At 48.0% G+C, this 22,970-nt stretch overlaps 1 protein-coding gene across 1 annotated transcript; it reads right to left on the minus strand.

Moving 5' to 3' along the window:
- Positions 1-71: 71 nt before the first annotated feature.
- TM9SF4 (transmembrane 9 superfamily member 4) lies at positions 72-22,776 on the minus strand. Its single transcript, XM_065413913.1, has 18 exons — positions 22,745-22,776; positions 13,677-13,790; positions 11,347-11,446; positions 10,614-10,782; positions 10,393-10,522; positions 8,649-8,772; positions 7,537-7,655; positions 7,213-7,324; positions 6,501-6,571; positions 5,879-6,011; positions 5,149-5,230; positions 4,985-5,060; positions 4,371-4,454; positions 3,349-3,524; positions 2,649-2,712; positions 1,783-1,902; positions 873-962; positions 72-275 (listed from the first exon to the last, which is right to left on the minus strand). The coding sequence occupies exons 1-18, from the start codon at positions 22,763-22,765 to the stop codon at positions 126-128; spliced, it is 1,935 nt and encodes a 644-aa protein (XP_065269985.1). The 5' UTR covers positions 22,766-22,776; the 3' UTR covers positions 72-125.
- Between the last annotated feature and the right edge of the window lie 194 nt (positions 22,777-22,970).

The following is a 22,970-nucleotide window of genomic DNA, read 5'->3' on the forward strand; positions in this document are numbered from 1 at the left end:
TTATTTCTCTCGTCACTCCCCCATTGGGTTTTGTTTCCTTAAAAGAACTGGGAAAGGATCCCCCTCTTCCTTTCCAGGAGGAAATGCACACAGAGGTGTCTGCTTTGTGCTGAGTCTGTGCATCTTCAGTCTATTTTCACCGCAGCGTAGATCTTACGGACAAACATGTAGGCTGCGTAGAAGCCAATGGTGCCAGTGAGGAGCCAGAAAGACAGGACCATGAGAGCAGTGTAGCCAAAATAGAGTAAGGAGGGAATGAACTCAACGATATCCAGCTAGAATAGACGAGAAAAAGCAAAGTGAGCCTTAATACAAAGTGATGCTAAGAGTCAACTTCCCAGCTCAGTCAATGGCCTATTCCTCTTCCACAAGAGAATGGTCGGGGGGAAGCAGAGTGAGAAAAGAAAGCACAGGATAAGTTGGACATGGAAGCTAAATTCCTCTCCCCTTAGAAGATGGAGCTCCCTCCAAGTTATAGCTGGGATTCACTGGCAGAGTGTGTGGGGGGGTGGGGGGGGGGGGAGGAGAGGAGTAAAGCCCAACCTGAAATAATTTCACCCCAGCTAAGGATGATCCCCCCAAGGCAGCGTTTGAGAACATTAAGCAAACATTACTCCCCATAAGTGGATGCAGGCCAGACTGGAGTCTACAAGTACCTGAACCTTCTTGAACTTGAATAGTGTAATTAACAGAATCATCTTTAGAGACACAAAAGAGCACTGGACAATGAACAAAAGAAGATACTGCAGAGAACAGCCATGCACTGGCAGGGGGATGGACTAGAACCAGATGACCCAATAGGTATTCTCTCTTCAAATTCTACTATGCCCTCAGGGAAGACAGAGCTTTTACACAGTGGGGACTGATAATACCTTATTCACAAAGTAAAAGATGGCATAAATCAGTACATAGAAGGCAGATCCACCAGAAACCAAGAAGGTCCTCCACCACCAGCGATAATCCTGACAGGGTAGAAGAGAGAGACTGCATTATTCCAAGGACTTCATTTCCCTCTTGGGCTCCTAGGTACACATGACCTACAGTGCCTCCTTGGTCCAGGTGGGGTACGAATTATCCCCTGAGGCAGGTAGGTTACCACCCTCCTTTTTTCAAAGGAAAGCCACCATTTGGGGATTCATTCATCTTACAAAGAAGAAACTACTATGAATCATTTAGAATCATAGAATACCAGGGTTGGAAGGGACCTCAGGAGGTCATCTAGTCCAACCCCCTGCTTAAAGCAGGACCAATCCCCAGACAAGATTTTTGCCCCAGATCCTTAAATGGCCCCCTCAAGGATTGAACTCATAACCCTGGATTTAGCAGGCCAATGCTCAAACCACCGAGCTATCCCTCCCCCCGAATTTACAAATTGTCTTAAGTATATTAGAGAACAAATAATGAACAATGAAACAAAGCCAGCACCTTGCCAGGCCACTGTTGTGGCATATGCCATGGGAAACAAGACAGAGCTCTCCCTCAAATATCTGCAGATTGGAGGTATTTCTCCAGGAAATAATTATACTTGAAACGAGTCTTCCTGCACCTGTCTTTTGCAGCTTCCTTTGAGACAGAGTCTGGGCCCCATCCTGCAAGGTGCTCAGCAACCTCACACCCTTTGAAGTCTGTGGGAGTTGAGGCATTCAGCACCTTATAAGCTTGGGCCTCACATCAGCGGACTAGACTTCTGTGGTGAAGTAACAATCAAGTAACAGCACTTCTTGAAAGACACAAGGTCTGTTCACAAATAGCTACTGAAACTGCAACAGGAGTATGTCTCACCTCAGCACAGAGCTGGAAGTACACCATAACGATGCTGATTTGGGAGCAGGATACCACCAGGATTATAAAAACCAGGAAGAGAAAGCCAAAGAGGTAATAGAACTGGTTCTCCCAGATCGCCTGAAACAAAGACAGCGTAAGTTCCTCACACAACACTGCACCAGAAGACACTGGTGTAACTCAATAGACATTAATCTAACTTTTCATAACCGCTGACCCAAGTAACAGTAAGTGGTTTGCTCACTCCTAGGGTGGGTCTAGCAGATACATGAAGCCTGTTATACTTTACAACATGCCTTGAAAGGCATTAGGCTGGAAGAGCAAATTCACAAAGCTAGGCAAGAAATAGCTGCCTGGACCCTGAAAAGCTAAGGGAAAGGGGCCAAGCAATCTCAGGGACACAGTATGAGGTGGGAAGAGCCATCATGGTGACACCTTCCTTCCCAAGATAAGGATTCTTGCTCATGGAGCAGGTCTTTGTTCTCCAAAGTAACAAGACCTCTGTAATTTCTTCTGGTCACTTCCATGTGAAGGTGAGAAATGGGAAGGAACTGCACTTGTCTCATCTGAAAAGCTTGGGCATCCCTTCATCCTGGCTGTCCTTAGCCAAGAATAACCCAAAAAGATTCTGTAGGATCAAATCTAACCCACGACATCTTCCAAGAATCCCAGCAAGAAAACAGTCTGGAAGACCTGTGGTCCAGTGCTTCCCCTTCACAGGGCCACAGAGGGGCAGCAAAGCTGTTACCCACTCCCTGCACACACCAAGATAGGTCTACTCCAGGTGGACAATCCTTCTCTCCTTAAAGGCTCAAGGCAGAAGCAGTAGGATTCTTATTTTAAAAAGAGGTGGATTTGGTGCTTACACTGAAGATGAAGAACAGTTCAATGAACATGGCTCCAAAAGGGAGAATGCCAGCCATAAGAATCCTATGAGTGAGGGAGAAATTCTGTCACCAGCAAAACATGACTGTCTTTACTCAAAGATTAGAAAACCACCACCCAGACCCAGATACACTTAGGGTCAAAAGGATACTGCTAAGAACATAAGAACGGCCAGACTGGGTCAGACCAAAGGTCCATCTAGCCCAGTATCCTGTCTACTGACAGTGACCAATTCCAGGTGTCCCAGAGGGAGTGAACCTAACAGGTAATGAGCAAGTGATCTCTCTCCTGCCATCCATCTCCACCCTCTGACAAACTGAGGCAAGGGACACCATTCCTTACCCATCCTGGCTAATAGCCATTAATGGACTTAACCTCCATGCTGCTGGAATAAGTCTCTCACAATTAAATGAGCAATTCCTGCTTTCTTGGCACTTAATAAATCTCATTAGGTAGGTAGTTAGGAGGTACTAAGATACAGACCAGGGTACATTTACTATTTCTCTAAGCAGCACAATGTTACAATGAGTAAAGTGTAGGGCAGTGGGAGGGGCTGCCCACGCACCTGCAATTCACCTGTGATGTCCAGAGACCACCAGATGGCTGACTTGTACAGTGGGCAGAGGGACTTGGGGAAGTCTTCTAATAAACCACCAGATTTACTACACATTTGCCACTCACCCAACAAATCTGTTCATGTACCACCTCTGCTCCGGGATCTGCCTTGGAATCTGATTGGTCCGCACAGGATTATCATATGGCTGTTTGCGAAATCCAAAGTAGTATCCCAGGTAGACCAAGGGCAAGGAGATACCGAACCACATGCAGAGCAGGGCCACCATGGTGGGGAAAGGAACCTGGAACCACAGCAAGCGTCACCACTAGGGTCCTAGCAAGTCTACCCACTAAATTCTCCAATGCCAACAATCAGACAAGGCTTTTCAAAGTCCAGCTCACCAACCAACCAACCATGGGATGTCAGTGAGGGACCAGAGGTGGCTCCTCGTCACATCATGGGAATGCTTTAGATTCCACCATTCACACTGGCTTTAAATGAGCTCTATTTCTGGGAGCATGGATTCCCCCACAACTGAAGATCCTGATACTCTAAGTCCCTCTGAATCCTGGGGGAACTCAGGCTCTGGCCATTTTTAGACAGACTCTGTACTGACCATACAGGACAGAGCAATTAGAACCCAAACCCAAGAGGCTGTGTCCCATAGCAGCCAGTTTTATCTAATCTCTTGTGTCCCCACAGGTAACAACCTCCCCTGCAGCATCTTAGTTACAGCTGGAAATGCAGCTGATCTGGGCTCCACCCTGCCTGGGGTTCAGGCATCCCTTTTACCTCTCCTCACATCCTACCTGTGTCCAGGGATAGCTTCAAATACCTCATGGTGTGCAGGCAGGTCCTTTTTAACATGCACTTATTTGCTTTTTTAAACTGTTCCTGTCTTTGTGTGATTGTCAGACTGTGGCCCTCCCAACGGGCACAGCCAAGGAAAGTCCCCTCACCAGGGCATTTGCAGATGGAACACTTCACTTCAACAGCATTCCAGACCCCACTAGCCTAGACCTGCTTTGGCCCAGCTCTTGACTGCCGACACCTCCATAAACTAGAGGAACCCAGAAATTAAGCACCCTCCCAGGAACTCTATGATCACCCTACCCAGCCAGGTTTGCAAGGAGAAGTGGGTACACACCGCTCCAGAGGAGTGCTTCCCCCATATGAAACAGTTCAGGACAAAGCAGATCCCGAAGACTACACCAGGGTACAGGGTTGCCGTCTGTGGGAAAGAGCACATGTTAAAAGAGTGGGAGCTCATTATCCCCCAGGTCACTGGTCCCCAAACTGTGGGGGCACGCCCCCGCCCCCCCAGTCTCCAACCGCCGCCTGCAACCTCCTACCCCTCCTGGCCTGGGGTGTGTGTGGACACATTCCATTATGGGGGGGAGGAGGGGAGCACAAGAGGAAAAGTTTGGGCATCACTACCCCAGGTGTTCTTAATGGGCCCATTACTGGGGTAAATTAGGTGCAGAAAAAACACCCCTCCACTTCATGCATGCCTGTGATCCTACCCCCATGCCCTTCTGCTTTATTGTGGTCCATACCCAAAAGACCTCTTCCTTGTCAGGATTTCCCCCCCACAGACCTGCCAGGACCCCAACCCCATACCCAGCTTCTCTCTCTATGATACAGCTGGGCAATGCCCACCTGCCCAGCAATGCCTACAGCAGGATGCTTAACTGCGATCAAAAGCAAGAAGTGTATTCTGCCTTGGGCAAGCGTGGCAAAGAGACTCAAAGAGTCACTTACACAGAAGGCGCCTTTCTTCCATCTGTGGCCTTTTAGCGTCCGATAAAGACGGCCAGCAGAGAACCCACCAAAAACCCTGGGATGGAAAACAGGAGAGAAGCCAGGTTACTTCCCATTACCTGACAGGCAACAGCATCATGGCGCAGGGCAGGAGCCACACCTACCCCATGAACATGAAGAGAAAGCAGGCTGTAGTCATCAGGGCGCCCCGGCTAGAAGGCGACAGCATCCCCAGCATGGCAACAACTGCAAAGCAAAACACAAGAGAAAGGTGGCAACTGATGGACATGCTCTAGCGAATGCTCACTAGAGGAGCCCTGGTTTGCACCATCTGGCTGGAGAATCCAGCAACCTGGGATCGCTTCACCTCCCACAGAGAACTCATTTTCTCAGACCTGAGACCAACAGCCTCTGGTGACCAGAGACAAGGAGGGAGATAAGACCCTTCCAAGTAGCACCAAGGCTTTGGTCTCAAATAAGAGCAATACACGTCAAACCTCTTAGTGTTTCTAACTACATTAACAGGTGCAGCTCAGGAAGACAGTGTGTGCTTTACCTTTTAGAGTCTGCCCACAACCCCACCAGCCAGCCCAACACAGAGCTCTCAGATCACTGGTGGACCCCAGCATCCAAACCACTCAAAACCAGCTGACACTACATAGAAAAATATGGGTGCTTTCCTTAGGGAAAGGCACCTAGAAACCTGGAACTACTGAGTATGGCTCTGTAGTCTGAATCTGCCCTGAAACAGGACATAGCCAGCAAATGGAGAGGCTCATCCCGAGACAAGGCAAGCACCACCTGCTGCTGAAGCTCTGCTGGTGATCAGGCCTATATTAGATAATTCTCTTTCCCCTCATGTTAAGGCTGCTCAAACCCAGTGGTGATACTCACAGATAACTATCAGGATCATGCAAAAGAGTTGAATTCCAGAGCCCAGTAGTGAGCTGAGAATCATGGGATATTGTGGAGGCCTAAAGACATCTCCATGCACAAGTTTCCAACCAGATTCCTCCATTGTATCTTCCTGTAGCAAAACCAGAAAAGGGGGCATTAAGATTCTATCAGCCAGATGGAAGCACAGGTTCCTTCTGGATGTCTCACACTCCCTACACCAATTTCCTTTCAGGGATTCCATCATTCTGACAAGAGACTCTGCGTTCTTCTTGGGTTTTAAACTGAAGGTCTCTAAACACAGCTTTAGATCTGGATTGTCACATACCAGGACACGTGTTCACTGAGCTAGCTACTCAGTAAGTCTGGAAGAGTTTAATCACGTTAGTGGTAATGAACCCCCAGCAGCATGGCTGAGCAGCTCAGCTGTTGAATGCACCAGTGGCTCACCTAACCATCCTATCCTCCCCATCAGTTTATTACAGAGCTGCCCCTCCCACCTTCAATAGTGCTTCTAACAAAGTGGGGGTGGGGGAAATGCATCAAGTCTTCAGAGAGGGTCCCTTCCCACACGTTCTGGTTTTACACAGCTCCCCCCCAGGAGAATAGATACATTTCGTACAATGTCATCTTCCTTGTTGTAGTTGGCAATGTCCTTCCTGAGAGTGCGGATAATGATCATGCTGAGAATACCTAAAACACACAAACCCAGAGTGAATGAGACATTGTTAGAAGGCTCCCAAGTAACCCTGCCATGCCTACTCTCCCAGATGCTACAGAACCACAACTCGGACTCTCAGTTCCTTGGCTCATTCCTTCTGTGCTTGGTCCCAAGCGACATGACTTAGGCAACTCAGCTGCTCTCCCAGAGCTTACTCCTGCACCACTATGTCAATTGGAGCTTTGCCATTGCCTTCAGTGAGCATAGGATCAAGCCCTCAGAGGGCAAAGAATAGTATTTATGCACAAACAAGGCCATGTTGTCTTTCCAGGTTTGTTCCCAGTCTCCCTACTAAGCTGTGGAACTCTACGGAGCAGAGACAGTTGCACCCCAATACTCGTGAGCATGGGGTGTGGCAGAAGTCAAAGCATGAATGGACTCCTCCACCCCAAAGTCCAGTTGACCATACAAGAAACAAGAGCCAAGGGCTGACTCCAAAAGGTGCTGCCTGGGGTGGGAGTTTTACACAAACTGACCCATGTCAATACCTTTTTTTTACTGCACCTATTTGGGAATTCAGACATGCCCACCTGCAGCTGACAGCTAAAGCAAGTTCCTGACCCCCAGTGGCTAGCAATGGGGAGATTAACCCCCACCACAAGGTCTCACTCACCTGAAAGGAAAAAGACAACCACGACTGAGTTAATGATGGAAAACCAGTGGATCTGCACATCACTCATGGTCAGGTAGGTGTCCCAGCGAGAAGCCCATTTAATGTCACTCTCCTGGAGGAAGAGAGCAGCATGTTCGGAAACTGATAAGACACCCCAAAAGCCATCAGCTCCCCCTACTTGCTCATCACAGTGTACCCACACACCATTCATTACTCCCCTGTCTGCAACACGAACACCCACGGCACTTTTCTTTCTGGAGCCCAGCACATGCTCCTCCCTCATCCCAGGGTACAGGTCAGCCAAGTCCCTCCTTACTGCCTCACCTCCCAGTGGACAGAGTAGGTGAAGAGCAGCTGGTTCTTCTTAGTGGGATCTATCTCCTGAGGGGCTGAGCCTGCAGCTTCAGGCAGCATACAAGTGCCCTTCTCATCTGCCTTCAGATCTATAGGAGAAAACATCCACACGTTGTATGTACCACATTGCATTTCCCTCCACCACACAAAGGGAAGGGCAACCAAGCTTCCCCCAGAAATCTAAGGCCCAGTCTTGCTCATACTGAAGAGCGCAGAATGCACTGAGGGGACAGCAAGTTCCCTCCCTTGGAGGCTGAGCGCAGCTCTGCATTGTTCAAAAGCTATCCTTCCAGCCAATAAAGGACCAGCATGAACCCACCCTGAAAGGAACCCTGGCTAGGCCCCTCCTTAGCTGGAAAGATGGAGGCTACAGAAAAAGCCTCATAAGACAGGGGTTTGGAAGAGAAATAAGCAGGTGGATCCTCAGCTCCACCAGAAACACTGAAGACCCATCAACCCCCCACCTCCTCCTACGCCCAGGGAGGTAGCAGGATCATAAAAATTACCATACTAGATCAGACCAAGGTTCATCTACTTCCATCCCCTGTCTCCAACAGGGTCTGATATCAGATGCTGCTTAGGAAGGTGCATAGGATAACAGAACCCATACAGGGAGTTTCATTCCAACCCCCAACAGCAAGAGGTTGGGGCTCATGCCCTGAAACAGGGACTTATATACCATCTAAGAATTTTTTTAAAATTCCATCCAGTGTAGCCGTGGACGTTCTCCTTATCCATATTAATGTCTATGTCCACTGTCTTTTTGAACCTTGATAGCCTCAGTGAAAGCTAGTGGCAATGAGTTCCATGGGTTAATTATGCAAAAGGATATTTCCTTTGATCAGTTTTCTCGTGGTTCATTTCGGTTTCAAGCATGCATCCCACTGCTTTTGTATCAGAGCAGGTGCTTTTATTTACTGGGGCATATTACAAAATCCCTCATTCCAATGTCCAAGTCTGCTTTGCAACTGGAACTTGCCACCTGGGATTTAGGTTCCTCTTTGGACCTGCAATGCAGATGGCAGTGACTGTAGGGAGCTCTGCTGCCATCCTTACAGGCCAGGGTAGACTACATAATTTACCTTCAAGTTTAATGCTCTGGGGAACCACTTCAAAACGCACAACCCTGTAGGTGGGCTCCTGATTCTCCTCCACCTCCTCTCTGTGGTAGTAAAGGATGAAGGAGAGGTGGTTGTGCAGGTAGAACTAAAACAGATTGACATTAAAAAAAGTGTTAGTGGCTCAAGGGAGAAATAGACAACACCTGGGGCAACAGCTGCACATTCCCCAGAAGGTTAAGGACTCCAACAGCCTCAGATAATCTGGGCTACACAGCAAGGCTGCGTTCTCTATTTCTCTCTGAGCTCTCGAGAGATCCTGTTCCTTTACTCTCTCTCTCAGTAACTGTCTCAGGCTTTTGGTCAAAATAGGAATGAATGTTTCACTCCATTTCAGATCAGGTGACCAGAGATATACTAAGGGGCAGAACCCAGCCAACTGTTCAACAGCATTTTGCATGGCATGACTCCACTAGCAACAGGTGCTCCTTTGAACTTACTGCTCTACAATGTTTCTCTAGTACACCAAATACATATACCGCAGGGGGTCCTGGCTGTCACATGCTAGTCACAGCTTCTTCAAGGCAACTGCAGCCCCGATCATACATGGGCAAAGCACAGCAGCTCCATAAAAGTACATAAGCCTTCCCTCATCCAGAAGAGCTTAAAGCCAGTGATCAGAAGTGCATGTGCAACTGCACACACAAGTACACCACGCACATGAACAAATGATGAGTCAGACACATAGCTGGCCATTGGCACATGCAATCACTGCAAATGCACATGCAATAATGGTAATTGTGCTTGCAAACTACACATACAACTGTACACAAGTCTGAAATCTCCACAAAGTGGCCAGGTGGCTGTTCTTATAACTTGGCCAATGTCTTTTTATTTTCCCTACTATTATATGCCCTTTACCTCCCTCCGTAATCATATTTGTTTGCGTCACACTTAAACAATTGGATTTTACTTGAGTGAATTCTGACTTTTGCTCTCTAAACTGAATTAATACACTCTCCATGATTGTATTCCAGCCAGTTCCTTTTGTTAATAAAAATATTGTGAGAAATACTCAGTGGCATTTATACAAGGATCTCAAAGCAAGTTACAAGCGTTAGATAATCCTCACAGCACTCCTGGGACGTAACTACCGCCACTTTACAGAGGGGGCACAAAGCATCCTCAATGTCATCTGGTGAATCAGTGGCAGAGCTAGGAACAAATCCCAGGAGTCCTGGCTCCCAATCTCCTAATCAATAGGCCACACCATTTCTCTAACTCTTTTTTCCATTCCCTCAGAGCCGGCGTACACTAGAAAATTAGATGGACTCAGCTACTTTGCTCTGGGGTGTGAAAAATCCACATCCCCACGTCACGTACTTAAGCTGACCTAACCTCCAGTGTAGACAGCGCTAGGTTGACAGAACAATTCTTCCGTCGACCTAGCGACTGCCTCTCGGGGAGGTGGATTAACGACAGCGACAGGAGAACCCCTCCCATCACTTTGGGGAGTGTCTACACTGAAGTGCTGCAGCAGCACGGCAGCGATGCTGCTGTAGTGGTTTAAGTGAAGACATCGCCTAGGCCTGAGGATCTCAATACCATATTTCAGTCCTGCATACAGCCACTCAGCAGCACCTGGTGGCAGCATCTAACATCATGGTGCATTTTATACTTTTTGAAGGAGGCCCACAAGGTTCTCCAGAACAGGCTTTTCCAGGGATCCTACAGAGGCTTTATACAGGAAGCCTAAAGAACAGGTTACCTTATTACTGTCCATGAAACCAAGCCTGTATCCATGCTCAAACTGCACGTCTTTTTCCTTCTTCTTCTCCTCCTCCTCACGATTTGAATAGAACTCCAGCCGCGTGGCCACAGGCAAGTTATCAGCAATACTGAAGATACACAACGTTTTCAAATCAAACCAGCCCACAGCGCAGCGATTCCAACCCAACCCTGGCACAGTGAGATTCGGTGGCAACTCACAGATGGATATAGTAATCCTCCCGGATACGCTCTGCAATCAGCTTGCTCTGTTCCACTGTCAGGGTGACTGGCTTGTTGGGAAAGTTGCACAGAACCTCACATTTCTTCTCTATGTTCATGAAGACCTGGAATGGCGTGTTTACTATCCGGTCCCCCCGCAGAACCTCACCTGGGAAACAGACACAATGGGAGGGGTGAGGGACACCATTATCAAGCAACACTGATTCTGCCATCGGGTTTCTAGCATGCTGCATATCATGGAGCAACGACGGCAGCTTCAGCGAGTTACAGTGTGGACAGCAGAGCCTTATGGAAAGAGATGCGAAAGGACAGTTTGGAGCAAGGATCTCGTCTTGTTTGTCTGAAGCACCAAGTACATTGAGGGACCTACAGAAATAACCCACCAAAGAAGCGTTTCCCATCACTTCTTGGCTAACTGGGAATTCCAGCTTCCTGCTGTTGCCTCTGATCAACTAGCAAGAAGAGCATGGCACACTGGAGAGCACCTCCCCTCTTTTAAGTCACAGGTTATCATAAGCTACGTTTGCAATTATTTCTCCCACTTAAAATGCACACATTGGAGTCACTCACGCCTGTACCATGCAAGAGGTAGGGCTGCAAATATTACTGTGTTCCAAGTACAGGTGCTGCTACTGCTCAGCCTAGGACATTTCACAGGCCTAGACAGCAACATATTTACATACTGAGATCGTGCTGTATGATGGAGACGTACCCAGATTCTCAGCCTTGTACGTTATCTTGTTGGGTTGGCAGAAAGGCAAGGAATAGTACTCATATGGCAGCTGGGTTCGTGAACTGGTGAGCTTCACAGCCTGAAGAAAGAAGCAGCTGTTATCTTCCCCTCTGTGACCCGCTAAAAACTCAGACCATTTCCTACGCTCCCTACATCAGCTGGAAGTTGAAGTCTCATTCAGGAGACTAATTTCAAAGGGAAAAAACACTTTGTAAGATTGGCTTCCCCCCCACTGAGACTATCTGAACTGCCCTTCCCACCACCACCAAACAATTAATCCACTAAGTGTAGGAAATACCTTCACCAACCACGGCACATTAACTCTCCAGTAACTGAAGTCTGTAAGGTTACCAACTCCACCAGCTACATCAGGCTTAGTGGAGCAATTCTCTTACGCACAGGAACTATCACAGTGACACCTCTATCAGCAAAGTTAACTAGGGCACCAGAGAGCCAGAAATGAGTATGAAGTGTTTGTAAGGGGCTGGTTGGGCAGCAGTGGGGGAGTGAACTCCATTGTGTATAATAGAAGGGGATCCCTCTCAAATTTTACCATGCAACTGTCTTCTTCTCAAGACACACAGATACATTAGTTCCAAGCCTTTATTTGGAGCCCTGTTCTAGGAAAGGGGACATGGAAGTTATGTTTAAGTCCGGACTTCTTCACCTCTGCAGCCTATTAATAGTTTTATGTGCCATACATGCTGCAGCAGCCCCATCTTTAAGTAGCAAAGAAATGCCTGAAGCAGATGTGCCCAATGTAGTTGGAGTGTCACTCCCCTATAACTACCGTCCTCCTGAATCTCTCCCATGCCTATTTTCTGAAGCACATGAATGGGTCTCAAGTTCGTGAAAACGGTTTGGCGTTACCACTGTCGTCGCCTTTGGAAAAATCCTAGGCCAGCTCTACACAAGGTGTGTAGGAAGCTCATCCAAGCAAAGTTGCACTTTTGCAGGAATAACTGTTTCTGCAGTGGAGGCTTTTACTCACAGTTGTGGTCAGAGATCACCCTCCGTGCACCCGACCAACATAGCTGTGCTGACAAAAGTTAGTAGTATAGACCTGGCCCTGGTCATGTCCTCAATCCTATATGAAGAGTTGAGCAGAAGCTGCTTCTGAAGACACAACGGATATTGACAAAACTGAATATTGCTGGCGGGCACCCACAAAAACGCAGGGCACAACTGAGGTGCAGAGAGATCCAATATAAAGGGCACATCTGTTCTGACAAACAGGAGCTATTTGTAACTTAGGCCATCCTCACTTATTGGAAACGTATAGGAAAATTTGCCAACTGGTCTCATTGCTGGAGGACACATGTGGCTTTTGAAATCCTTTTGAGAGTTGCTATTCCAATCCAATCCCTCCTGAGGCTACTTTGTGATTTTACTGTAGCCTGGGGCTAGCCTTGTTTGCTTAAAAATAGCTTGGGTCAGGGGATTTGTGGCCAGAAAGTGAGTTGCATTGTGCTTGGTATATGACTAGCCAACCCCAGCATCCCCACAGACATCTACTTTTCTGGATGCCCTGTAAGAAATTAAACCCACAGCTTTAGAATAAATAAATAAATGGCTTTAAGACTGTTGCTGTCTAGACAGCAAGTCTAAACTCTCTCCCAGCAGGGCACACGCAGTTCCAGAGTTGGGTATTAATAACATTCTGTGGGAGTGCCAACACCCTGTGGCAGCCTTTGCCATCTCCGTGGGCGTTTAAGGTCTGGAGGATGGATGTGGGGGGCATATTGTGGAGTTCAGTTTATTCCTGGCGAGGGGAGAGAGCTCGTGAGAACTGACTTGAACTAACAACTGTAAAGTGTTTGGTTCTATCCTTGGCTTTATCCCATCATCTGCAGGACACAGCCACTTCACGCTTTGCTTGTGGCCCAAGTGCTGCCCCGATGGCAGTTTCACTCAGTTACCTCATGTATATATCATGCACAATATTGGAGACAGAGAAGTTTTGGTTACTTTCACGTTGTAACCAATGCCACTGGGAAACCTTGTGTGCCAAGCAGAGCGACGTCTATACGGATTCTGGTGCAGCTGTTTGCCTGGTTCGAAGAAATACTTGAGAGAAGAAATGAGTGGCCAAAGAGAGAAACCGAAGAGAATAAAAAAATAAGTTGGGACTTTGAGCAGGGAGGAGGACAGGTATGGTCCCAGAAGCCCCTTTTTACTGACATTTTACATAAGCACTGAATTTTAGAGGCAGGATTCCAAAGCTTGACTTTGGTCGTCCCACTTGACTACTGTGCTATAATTAAACGTGTTCCCTCTTGCCATTTTTGTTCCTGTGAAATCCATCCTACCTTGATTTCTACAGGGTCCTTCTGGTGGAAGTTAATTGGAGCTACACCTGGTACATAGAAGGAGCTTGTTTCATGAAAGAGCGCAAGCAGCATCAGCAAACACATCAGCCTTTCCTGGAAAGGAAAAGAGATATCACAGCTGCACCCCCTGCGGGGGACACATCAGAGCAAAACCTGATGGAAGAAAGGTGACATGGTGGACAAGAAATTCCCCACTCCGCTAATGCCATTTATAAAGGCTGCATGGTCTAGCAATTCAAGTACAACTGAGTCAGACGAACTGGGTTCTATTCCTGACTTTGACTTTTGGCAAGTCACTTCCCACCTCTGTTTTTCCACCTTTAAAGTAGGGATAATATTTGCCTGCCTACTTACCTCAGATGCGTGTTGTGAAGCTCAATTAATATTCACGAAGTGCTTCAAAAGTCTTAGGTGGAATACACTATAGACCAAAACTGCAAAGTGCTACAGATCTGGAGTAACGAGCTCTGAAGCAGTTGACCATGGACACTGGATGATCTCCTTACCATTTTTCTCATTCCACTCCCTACAAAGACACCTTTCCCTGACATGCTGTATCTAGAACCTCCCCCTCCCCCCTTTACATTCTTGCTGCACACTACATAATCTGATAGGTGGGTAACATTCCCCAGGCCGACACCTGATTTTCCTATTCCCAAGTACAATACACATTATTCTTCACCCTGGTAACTCCATGTTTCACTGTAGAGCTGGGTATTAGACCCGCCACTAGATTTCTGCCAGCAGTGCACTTCAGTAATTCTCCGGCAGCAACCTCTGGGCTGCTGTTCACAGGACTTGTCTTCCCTGCAACAATTAGCTCAAGTAAGAGCAGCCACACTGCAAAACAACATTCTCACTCAACGCGTGAGTGGCACACAGCAATTTGATTAGCAGCTCATGAGTGGTGCTAACTCCAGCTGTAACCTTACTCCTGGGGGAATTCTGCACCACTGCACATGCACAGAATTTGTGTCCTCTGCAGATTTCATTGCTTCCCCGCAGGAATATGACTTTCTGATGGGGAAGCAAAGGGAAGCCACAGCAGCGGTCATGTGACCCTCCCCAGCAATATGTTTCAGGCATGGGCTGGAGCACCCACGGGGAAAAATTAGCAGCCGCTCCCCCCCCCCCCCGAGTGTGCCGCATCCCCACTCCTCCCCCTCCCTCCCAACACTTCCCATCCCCCAACAGCTGTTTGGCGGCACTTAGAACTTTCCTGGAGGGAGGAGGAGGAGTGGGGATGTGATGCGCTCAGGGGAGGAGGCGGAGAAGAGGCAGGGTGGGGACTGGGGGAAGGGAGCAGGGCTGGGGACTTTGGGGAGGGGGTGGAATGGGGGTGGGGTGAGGGCAGTGCAGGGGTGGGGAGTCGAGCACCCACTGGGCAGAGGGGAAGTCGGTGCCTATGGTATCAGGTGCCCAGGGCAGCTGGCAGAGAGGTAAATCACTATGGGGCAGGACTGGGGAAAACCCAGGGGGTGGCTCCTACCCTGCGCTGGGCTCAGCTGCTAGACCTGGCTGGGCTGGGGACGACGGGACTTCCTCTTCCCCTGCACAGCATCCGGGGCTGGGTCAGACCCACCCCCAGATTTCTCCCCCCACCCTGCTTCCTGCACCTGTCACTCCTCAGCTGCGGGGGAATCCCTGTACAGGGAGCAGCTCCCCCATCTGCCCAACACCTGTGCATCCAGACACCCTCATACCCAGACTCTCCCGCCGAGCCTCACCCACCTTCACTCAGTAACCCCCCTGATGAGCCCCAATCCCCCTGCACCTAGACCACCCCACCGAGCCACCCAGGCTCGGATCCCTACCCCACCGAGCCCCAACCAGCTGCACCTGGATCCCCATCCCACTGAGCCCCACTCCCCCAGCACCTGGACCCCCCACTGAGCCCCCCACATCCAGACCCCCCTGCCAAGCTCTATCCCCACACACCCAGACCTCCCCCACCACTGAGCCCCAATCACCTGCACCTGGACCCCCCTGCAGAGTCCTATTACTGTTGCACCCAGAACCCCCCCAACAAGCCCCTGTGCATCCAGATCCCCCCTGAACCCGGATCTCCCACTGAGCCGCCCGCACGCAGATTGCCCCCCACAAAGGATCCTCTCAACCCACACCTGGATCCAGTGGTGTTCTCTGATTTCTCATATTCATTCAACTGCAACACAAAATTACAACTTTACTAATATTCCCCAAATCCAATAATCTAATCTAGAGAATAAACGCTTTATATTGTAAGCCTCTGCATGAACCCCAGTTTGGTCCCATTAAGATGAAAAAGGTCTCATAGGTGGATAAAACGCTAAGAGGAGAAATCATCCTTGCTCTGCATCCCATCACACATCTTCCCCACAGCTGCCAGCTGTGTCCCGGCCACTACACTTAATGTTTATATAGTGTCAGAACCGTACACTGCACTTTACAAAACAGAGTAAGGCGCAAACCTTGCCCTGAGGAGCTTACAATGTAATTGGATAAAACAGAATACAGGGGTGTGGCTCAGGAAATGAGCAGGCCTGGAGGCATCACAGGAAGGATTTGAGAAAGCAGCAGGTCTTCAGTGGACATCTGACAGAAGGAGACTGTTCCAGGTGCAAGGGCCAGCCAGAAAGGTGGTGTGAAGCTGAGAGCTGCAGATACAGAGAACCTTAAGGAGAGAGGATTGAGAGGAGAGAACAAGAGCAAAGATACAGCATAGGCAGAGAGGAGATTGTGCAAGGCCGTGAAGGTGAAGCCGAGAGGACAAAGAGGAGGCGGGAGATAGGTGGGGTTTCAGGGAACTCTCCAGTTTAGATTCCTGGCATAGCTGTCCAATGCCTAACTACACACAGCATGTGCAATGGAAGGAGTTAATGCTGCCAGCAGGACCTTTGCTTTCACATTTGCAGGTTTGCTTCCTTGTTTCGAGACAAAAAAGAAACTTAGCTGCAACAATATGGACGTGGGCCAACCGATTTGCACAACTCCAAGGCCTAGCCCAGCAGTTCCTCCACATGCAAGACTCCTTTAGGTTGCTACGGGAGCTAAATGAGTTCAAAGGTTGTAGGACTGTGTCCTGCCTCCTTAAACCCCCCCCCCCCCCAACTCTGCTTACTTTACTCCTGGAGGAATTCTGCACCAAAAAATTAAAAATTATGTACATGATATTTTAAAATTCTGCACGTTTTGTCAAAATAATGCAATATAATCACTCTGGTTTCAATTATTTTGGTAATTTATTTAAACTACAATACAATGGAAGTAGGGAGCACTGGAGGAAATCCCCAAACCCCCTTGCCAAATAGTAATGTAGCTAGGTTTGTAGCTCTTTATTTCTAGTTATCAGTCAACAAATATATGCAGCCGTATGCTCAGTGTTACATCATAGGCAATTGAAAAGCAAGTGAGGGCTGGGGAATCAAACTCACAATTTATATTGGCTACTGACCATCTCCAGAAAGGTCAGTAGCAAACAGTTCATGGAGCACGTTTTGATAGGAAATTTTTTCAGTCCAAAAATTTAGACCAGTTCTAATCACTGAAGCACTGTAAGCATTTCTAAGGCCACACTGTCCTTTACCCCACTCTGGCAATGTAAAGGAGCCTTAAAACATCAGCATGACATTCTGATTGATACATCAAAGCAGACCTCCAGAATGATGGGTCTGTGCAACTGTGGCTTTCACCTACACTGTATATTTCAAAAAGAAAAATCACTCTAATGATGGAAAATCCCATTGGTGTACTGGGAAGTTGCACCATGTGTGACAAGAAGTTGTACCATGGAGTTACACAATTCCAGATCCCAACAGAAAACCTTTAAGCATGAGAGTCATAATTGACTAAGTTTCATTATTTAGTTTCTCACAAAACCACTAAGCCCCAAATGAGAGAGAAAACAAGCAGCTGAAGCAGCATTATTCACTCTGAAGTTGGATAGCAAGGCAAGAACTACTGTTCCCATTCCATTGTGATAAACCCATCAGAGGGACAGGCACAACAAAATCTGGAGGAGAGAAAAACACAGAAAAAGCAGCAGCACTTTCTTTCAAACAAGGCTACTTCTAAGCTCTCTCCACAAGCAGAGAGCTGCACAGGAATTCTAACAGGACCTGGAAGTTAAATCTCACTGAGATAGACCAGAGAGAGAACTCCTTTATTGCTGTGAGGCTAAGTGAACCCTTCCCCACCAGGAATTCCTGATGTGTCTCAACAAGGTCCTCCCAACTACACAATGTAACAATCCTACCACCAGACAAGTGATGTTCCTCCAAGTGTGAAACTCAGCACTGAATGGCATCAGCCAGAGTCATATGCCAAATTCTCTCCAAGAAGTTCCTTCCGAATAATCACCAGACTTACATGAGCAAACAATTCCAGCAGGAAGTTCCACTGATTGTTATGAATCTAATTTATGAAGTCGTTAAGAACGGCCACCAGTTAATCTGTGAGTCTGTTAGCTCTAGACAAGTGTCTGTTTTGGAAAGCACTAAGCCCCCTGCCTGTGTCTTGGCTAAATGGGAGCTCACTAGATGTTTTTATTCTATTTTAAAAAGTGCGTGCACCCAGCGTGAGACTTTACAGCCACTGAAGATGCCAGCACAAGAAACTGAGTTCCACAGTTTATCCACAGAACAAACACCCTGCAAGCTTCTCTCCATGCCCGTCTGCCAGCACGCCTCAAACCTAATCTGGAGGGACCATCTCCAGGGGGGTGAAAAAGCCAGTCTCAAAGCCCATTCAAATCAGTGGCCTCTCTGCCAAGACTGCCAGCAAGCAGGCCAGTGACGTGTCTACTGGGAACCGCACCAGGACCTTATTTCACACAGGCTAACCTCGGATGGCAGTAACATTAGTCGTATCACAGGCACTATACGGGGCTTGCTTTGGGACTTCCTTCTGACCCCAGTTTCAAAGTTCACTTGCAAACCCAGTGACAATATTGTAGGTGTACTCAAAGGGTGGAAATGGAGGGGTAGGGGTGCTGAGTGGTGACTGACACCATATACACTGAGTTTTTCCCTTTTGTTGTGTGATTTGCTCTTTCAGTTAGTGTGCATCTTTCTGGCCTCTATACTAGGGGCAGTGCCAGGCCCCTTTTAACTCACATAAAGCCATGTTTGGAAGAAAAGCCAGCAAAATAGAGAAGAGAAACCTATGTAGTGTGTCCCAGTGTTTTTAAAGCAGTCTTGTTAGATATTCTTGGCAATTGTGTGGACAAGCTCATCTTTATTACATTTCTGAGCAGCTTTCACACGCACTCAGTGAAGTCACTGAAAGCCTTTGGCAAGGAGACAAATGCTGCATTCACGCTGGTTTCAGACTGCCCCCTTGACACTTGGAGAGCTGTTAACAGCCTCCTGTGCTCTCACCTCTACACAAAACAGAGGGCTAGTCTACACTAGAATAGCTACAGGGGCACAGCTGCACCGCTGCTGGTGCAGACGCTCTATGCGCTCTCCCGTCTGGGTCATTACTCCATCTCCCCGAGCTGCGGTAGCTATGTCAGCACAAGAGCTCCTCCCGCCAACATAGCACTGTCCACACTGGCACTTAAGCCGGGGGTGGCTTTTCCATGCCTCTGAGCGACTTAAGTTACACCAAAGAAAGAGCTAGTGTCTACAAGCCCAGAGGCCTCAGCCTTCTAAATGGGCAAAGGAACAACTCCACAGTGAAAGAACAAACAGGGTACTAATGATGTTTGAAGCAAAATAGATGAAAATTCCATGCAAAGAATCTTGAAACAATCTCCCATGGCATCCTCTGGCTCTAAAACGACATACACCACCTCACACATCCCTTCCCAGCTATCAGTGCCCCAACACTTATAGCCACAAAGTATGTTGATGTCACTCATTTATAAGCCACACACATAATATCCGAACCTGTATGAATATCCTTCCACAAAAGAACATTATGTGATAGAAAAAAGCACTGCCACTGACTTACGGTGACACCTCAGGCAGGTCACCTGATTTCTTACTGACTTCTTTTCCCACATCTGTAATACTTGCCTACATCCATGGGTTGTTTTGTGAGGTATAATAAATTAATGCTTGCAAAGACCTCCAGGACCCAAGGAGGGAAGGTGGGTATACACATCTAGTTTTATTACTGCAACTTGCACTAATATTTGACACACAAATATAATCCCCCTTTAAACCTGGCACTAAGTGTTTGGCCTAAGTCCATGTTTCTGTTAAGTGGATTACATAAAAGAGTCCTACTCTCAATTTTGCCGTTACCGAGAACAGTTCAACCTTTTCATATTGTGAACCACCTGGTCTGATGGACACTTCCCTCCCAATCCGACCTGAGTCAGCTAAAATGCTTGGTTCCATTAAAAATAGTTTTCAGAGTAGCAACTGTTAGTCAGTCTGTATACTAAAAAATAATATTAAGAGTATTAGAGGAGACATGAAAATAGTTTTGCTTTGTGATGGGTGCAGCTGGTTGGCTCAATCCTCACACCTCCTGTTTTATCGCTGTTCTGTTTATTTCCTGTCCATAGGTACAGGGCTTTCGCTTGCAAGTTCTTTTGGGCAGGGACTGTCTTATATTTGCACAATACCCAATACAATGGGACCCTGACCTGATTGGAACCTTTGGAAGCTAGTTATACAGCTAATAATTAGGAATCTTCCACACTGCTCTATTGTCTCCAAGTTACTTTGTGGTTTTGATTGCTCTCCAGTGAATTTATTATCCCCTCCAATGTTAGTATCAGCCACAAATTTGATTACAGTTGAATTGATACTAAAACCACCCAAAAACCAAACAAAAAGCCTGCACCACTTGAGACACAAAGTAGCAAAGGCAAAGAGGGGCTTCAAAAAAAGATGCATTGGTCAAAAAACGCTCTAGAAACCATAACTAGAAACCTGTGTTTGTATTAGCTTTTGGGGGGAAATGTCCATTTCACTACTGCCAGTGGTAATGCTTGCGTAGACAGGGCATCAGCATTTTTACCACTGTGCCATCTAGATCTGCACTGGACAGGTTTAGACACCACAGTGGTAAGAGAAACAGGAGCCTTGTCTACATTAGCTCTGCAATTGTTCCTATCAACTGTGGAGCTCTATTGGTAGTGGTGGGACAGTGGGAGGTTTATGTATTTTTTGAAGTGCAGAATAAACAAGTCTCAGACTGGGTTACAAAAACAGGGAGATTCCTTGAAGACTCTGACAATTCATCACTCTGAAAGAAGCAGCTCTGCAGAGTACATATGAGAATCACTGTTTTAGAACAGGGAGGAAAAAACCCACGAAAGGATGTTTGGTCAAGAATTCTTACCTACAAGCCACCTTTGTGAAATATGTTTACAGCAACAATCTAATCTTTTTAGCATAAAATGTAAAATAACAGGGCAGCAGAGAGATCATTCCACAAAGCAGTCTGCTAGCGAATGGAGGTGATAAGATCAACAACCATGCTAACTTTCCTGTTTAACATAACACACCCATCTCTCTCTCATGCAGGGATAGGGAATGTATGATTTAAACTTTAAGATTTGTCCTGACTAGGAAAAGTGATTTAGGGCTAATCTACACTGGCAGTGCTAAAGTGCTGCCTTGTGTGGTCGCGGCCAAGGCTCAAAAAAAAACCCCACCTCAACGAGGGGCATAGCTCCCAGCGCTGGGGCACTGTTTACACAGGTGCTTTACAGCGCTGCAACTTGCTGCGCTGGGGTGTGTGTTTTCCCACCCCTGAGTGAGAAAGTTGCAGCGCTGTTAATTGCCAGTGTAGACAAGCCCTTAGTTTAGGTTTGGTTAGGCTTGGCAAGCCAATCAATTGACTGGTCATATCAACTGACTGCCATTTGACCACAGTCAAATACTGTCAATTATTCCAACAAGAAAGCCCTGATGCAGGCAGCAGCCTGCCTACCTACCTCTTTGATTGCACTATGATGCCATTCCTTCATTTTTTTAGGACTTCATTTCACTGTGTTTTGCATTTTTGAGTTAAAATAACTCAGTTAACTAACTTGTTTTTTTGTAATTAGTCATAAGTATTTAATTAAGGCTAAGCCATTTGGAGACCATACAATCTTGTTTTATTGTTCTAATAACTCAGTGCTTAAAATATTTGATCGGTTTTGACAATATTTGGCCATTATTTTTGGACTAGTCAAATTCCCAACCCTCGGTTGGGCTCTAACACTTATTAACTAAGCTCACCCGAACATGACCACTGTTCCTAGTCAAGACAAAGTAATGAGTTTGTCCCACCTACAACTTCTGCGATTCTACTAGACTCAGGATTATTCCTTGTAACAGGAACCACTGAGCTAGGCGGGCTAGAGAAAGTACTGCCACCAACTAACATAAAAGGTCTTACACCTAATGCATTTCACGCTTTCCTGAGTTAAAGCCTGGCCTGTGCAGAGTTTGCATCTCCACGGGGCTCAAGTCAGTGTCCCATGTGAAGGGCGTTTATTTCACACAGCTCAAAGGAAGGAGAATAGTTATTTCAGGCTAGAGCCTCTTGCTCTGTGATCAACTCGGGGGACAAATCCCACAGACAGCTCGGCTCCTTTCAGGAGAGTCGTGTACGAGAGAGTGTTCTGGGCGCTGCTGAAGTTGTGATTCCCAGCAAGTAGCTGGGTTACACTCCAGAATTAAAGCAGTGCCCCGACCGAGCCTGGGGCCCCAGCGCCCCCAGCTACTCCCCTGCCCAGGTCCTCAGAGCAACCCCCAGTCTAGAAACTCACCATACTCCCGCACCGACCACCACTCAGCTCGGGCCTCAATGGGCCCCCCAGGACATGCCCCCTCCCCCGGCAGCCACCCCCGGCCCAGGCTCCCCGCAGCCTCAGGCCCCACCCGGGCAGCCGGCGCCCCCCTCGTCCCCAGTCAGGGCTCGAAACTCACCCCTCGCCCCGCCACAGCCGTCCCGGGGCCTCGGCGGGCCCGGCCACCGCCCAGCTCAGCCCCGGGGCGAGGGGCCGGGACAAGCCCCGGGGCGGGGGAGGGTGGTAGGGCCCGGAGCTCGGGCTCCGCTGACGCCCCGGGAGGCTGGTACCGAGCCCTGACAGGGACTTCCCGGGCCGCTCCACTCACCGTCGCCCCCGATGCCGCCATCTTGGATCCACGTGTCGGGACAGACGTAAGCGGAAGTAGTTAGTGGTTGGTTGGGGAAGTTTATCACCATGGAGACGGCGGCGGGCGGAGGAAGCCGGTTCCGGGCCGAGCCCTCCAGGCGGAGCGAAGAAGGAGCGAGGCCGGGCCCCGGCCGAGCATAGGCACTACCTCCGCCGGGTACGCTCCCTCGCCCCCATCCCCTAGT

This window comes from Emys orbicularis, chromosome 12 (genome assembly GCF_028017835.1).
Source record: "Emys orbicularis isolate rEmyOrb1 chromosome 12, rEmyOrb1.hap1, whole genome shotgun sequence".
In the NCBI taxonomy this organism is placed as follows: domain Eukaryota; kingdom Metazoa; phylum Chordata; order Testudines; family Emydidae; genus Emys; species Emys orbicularis.

What these genes read in the sequence shown, in the direction of transcription:
- TM9SF4 (XM_065413913.1), bottom strand. Translation starts at nt 22,765, where the DNA reads ATGGCGGCATCGGGGGCGACG. An exon ending in GAGGATTACTATATCCATCT is followed by an intron (nt 10,523 to 10,613) that starts GTGAGTTGCCAC and finishes GTGTATCTTCAG; the next exon opens with TATTGCTGATAACTTGCCTG. An exon ending in GGAAGCACTCCTCTGGAGCG is followed by an intron (nt 3,525 to 4,370) that starts GTGTGTACCCAC and finishes CTGTGGTTCCAG; the next exon opens with GTTCCTTTCCCCACCATGGT.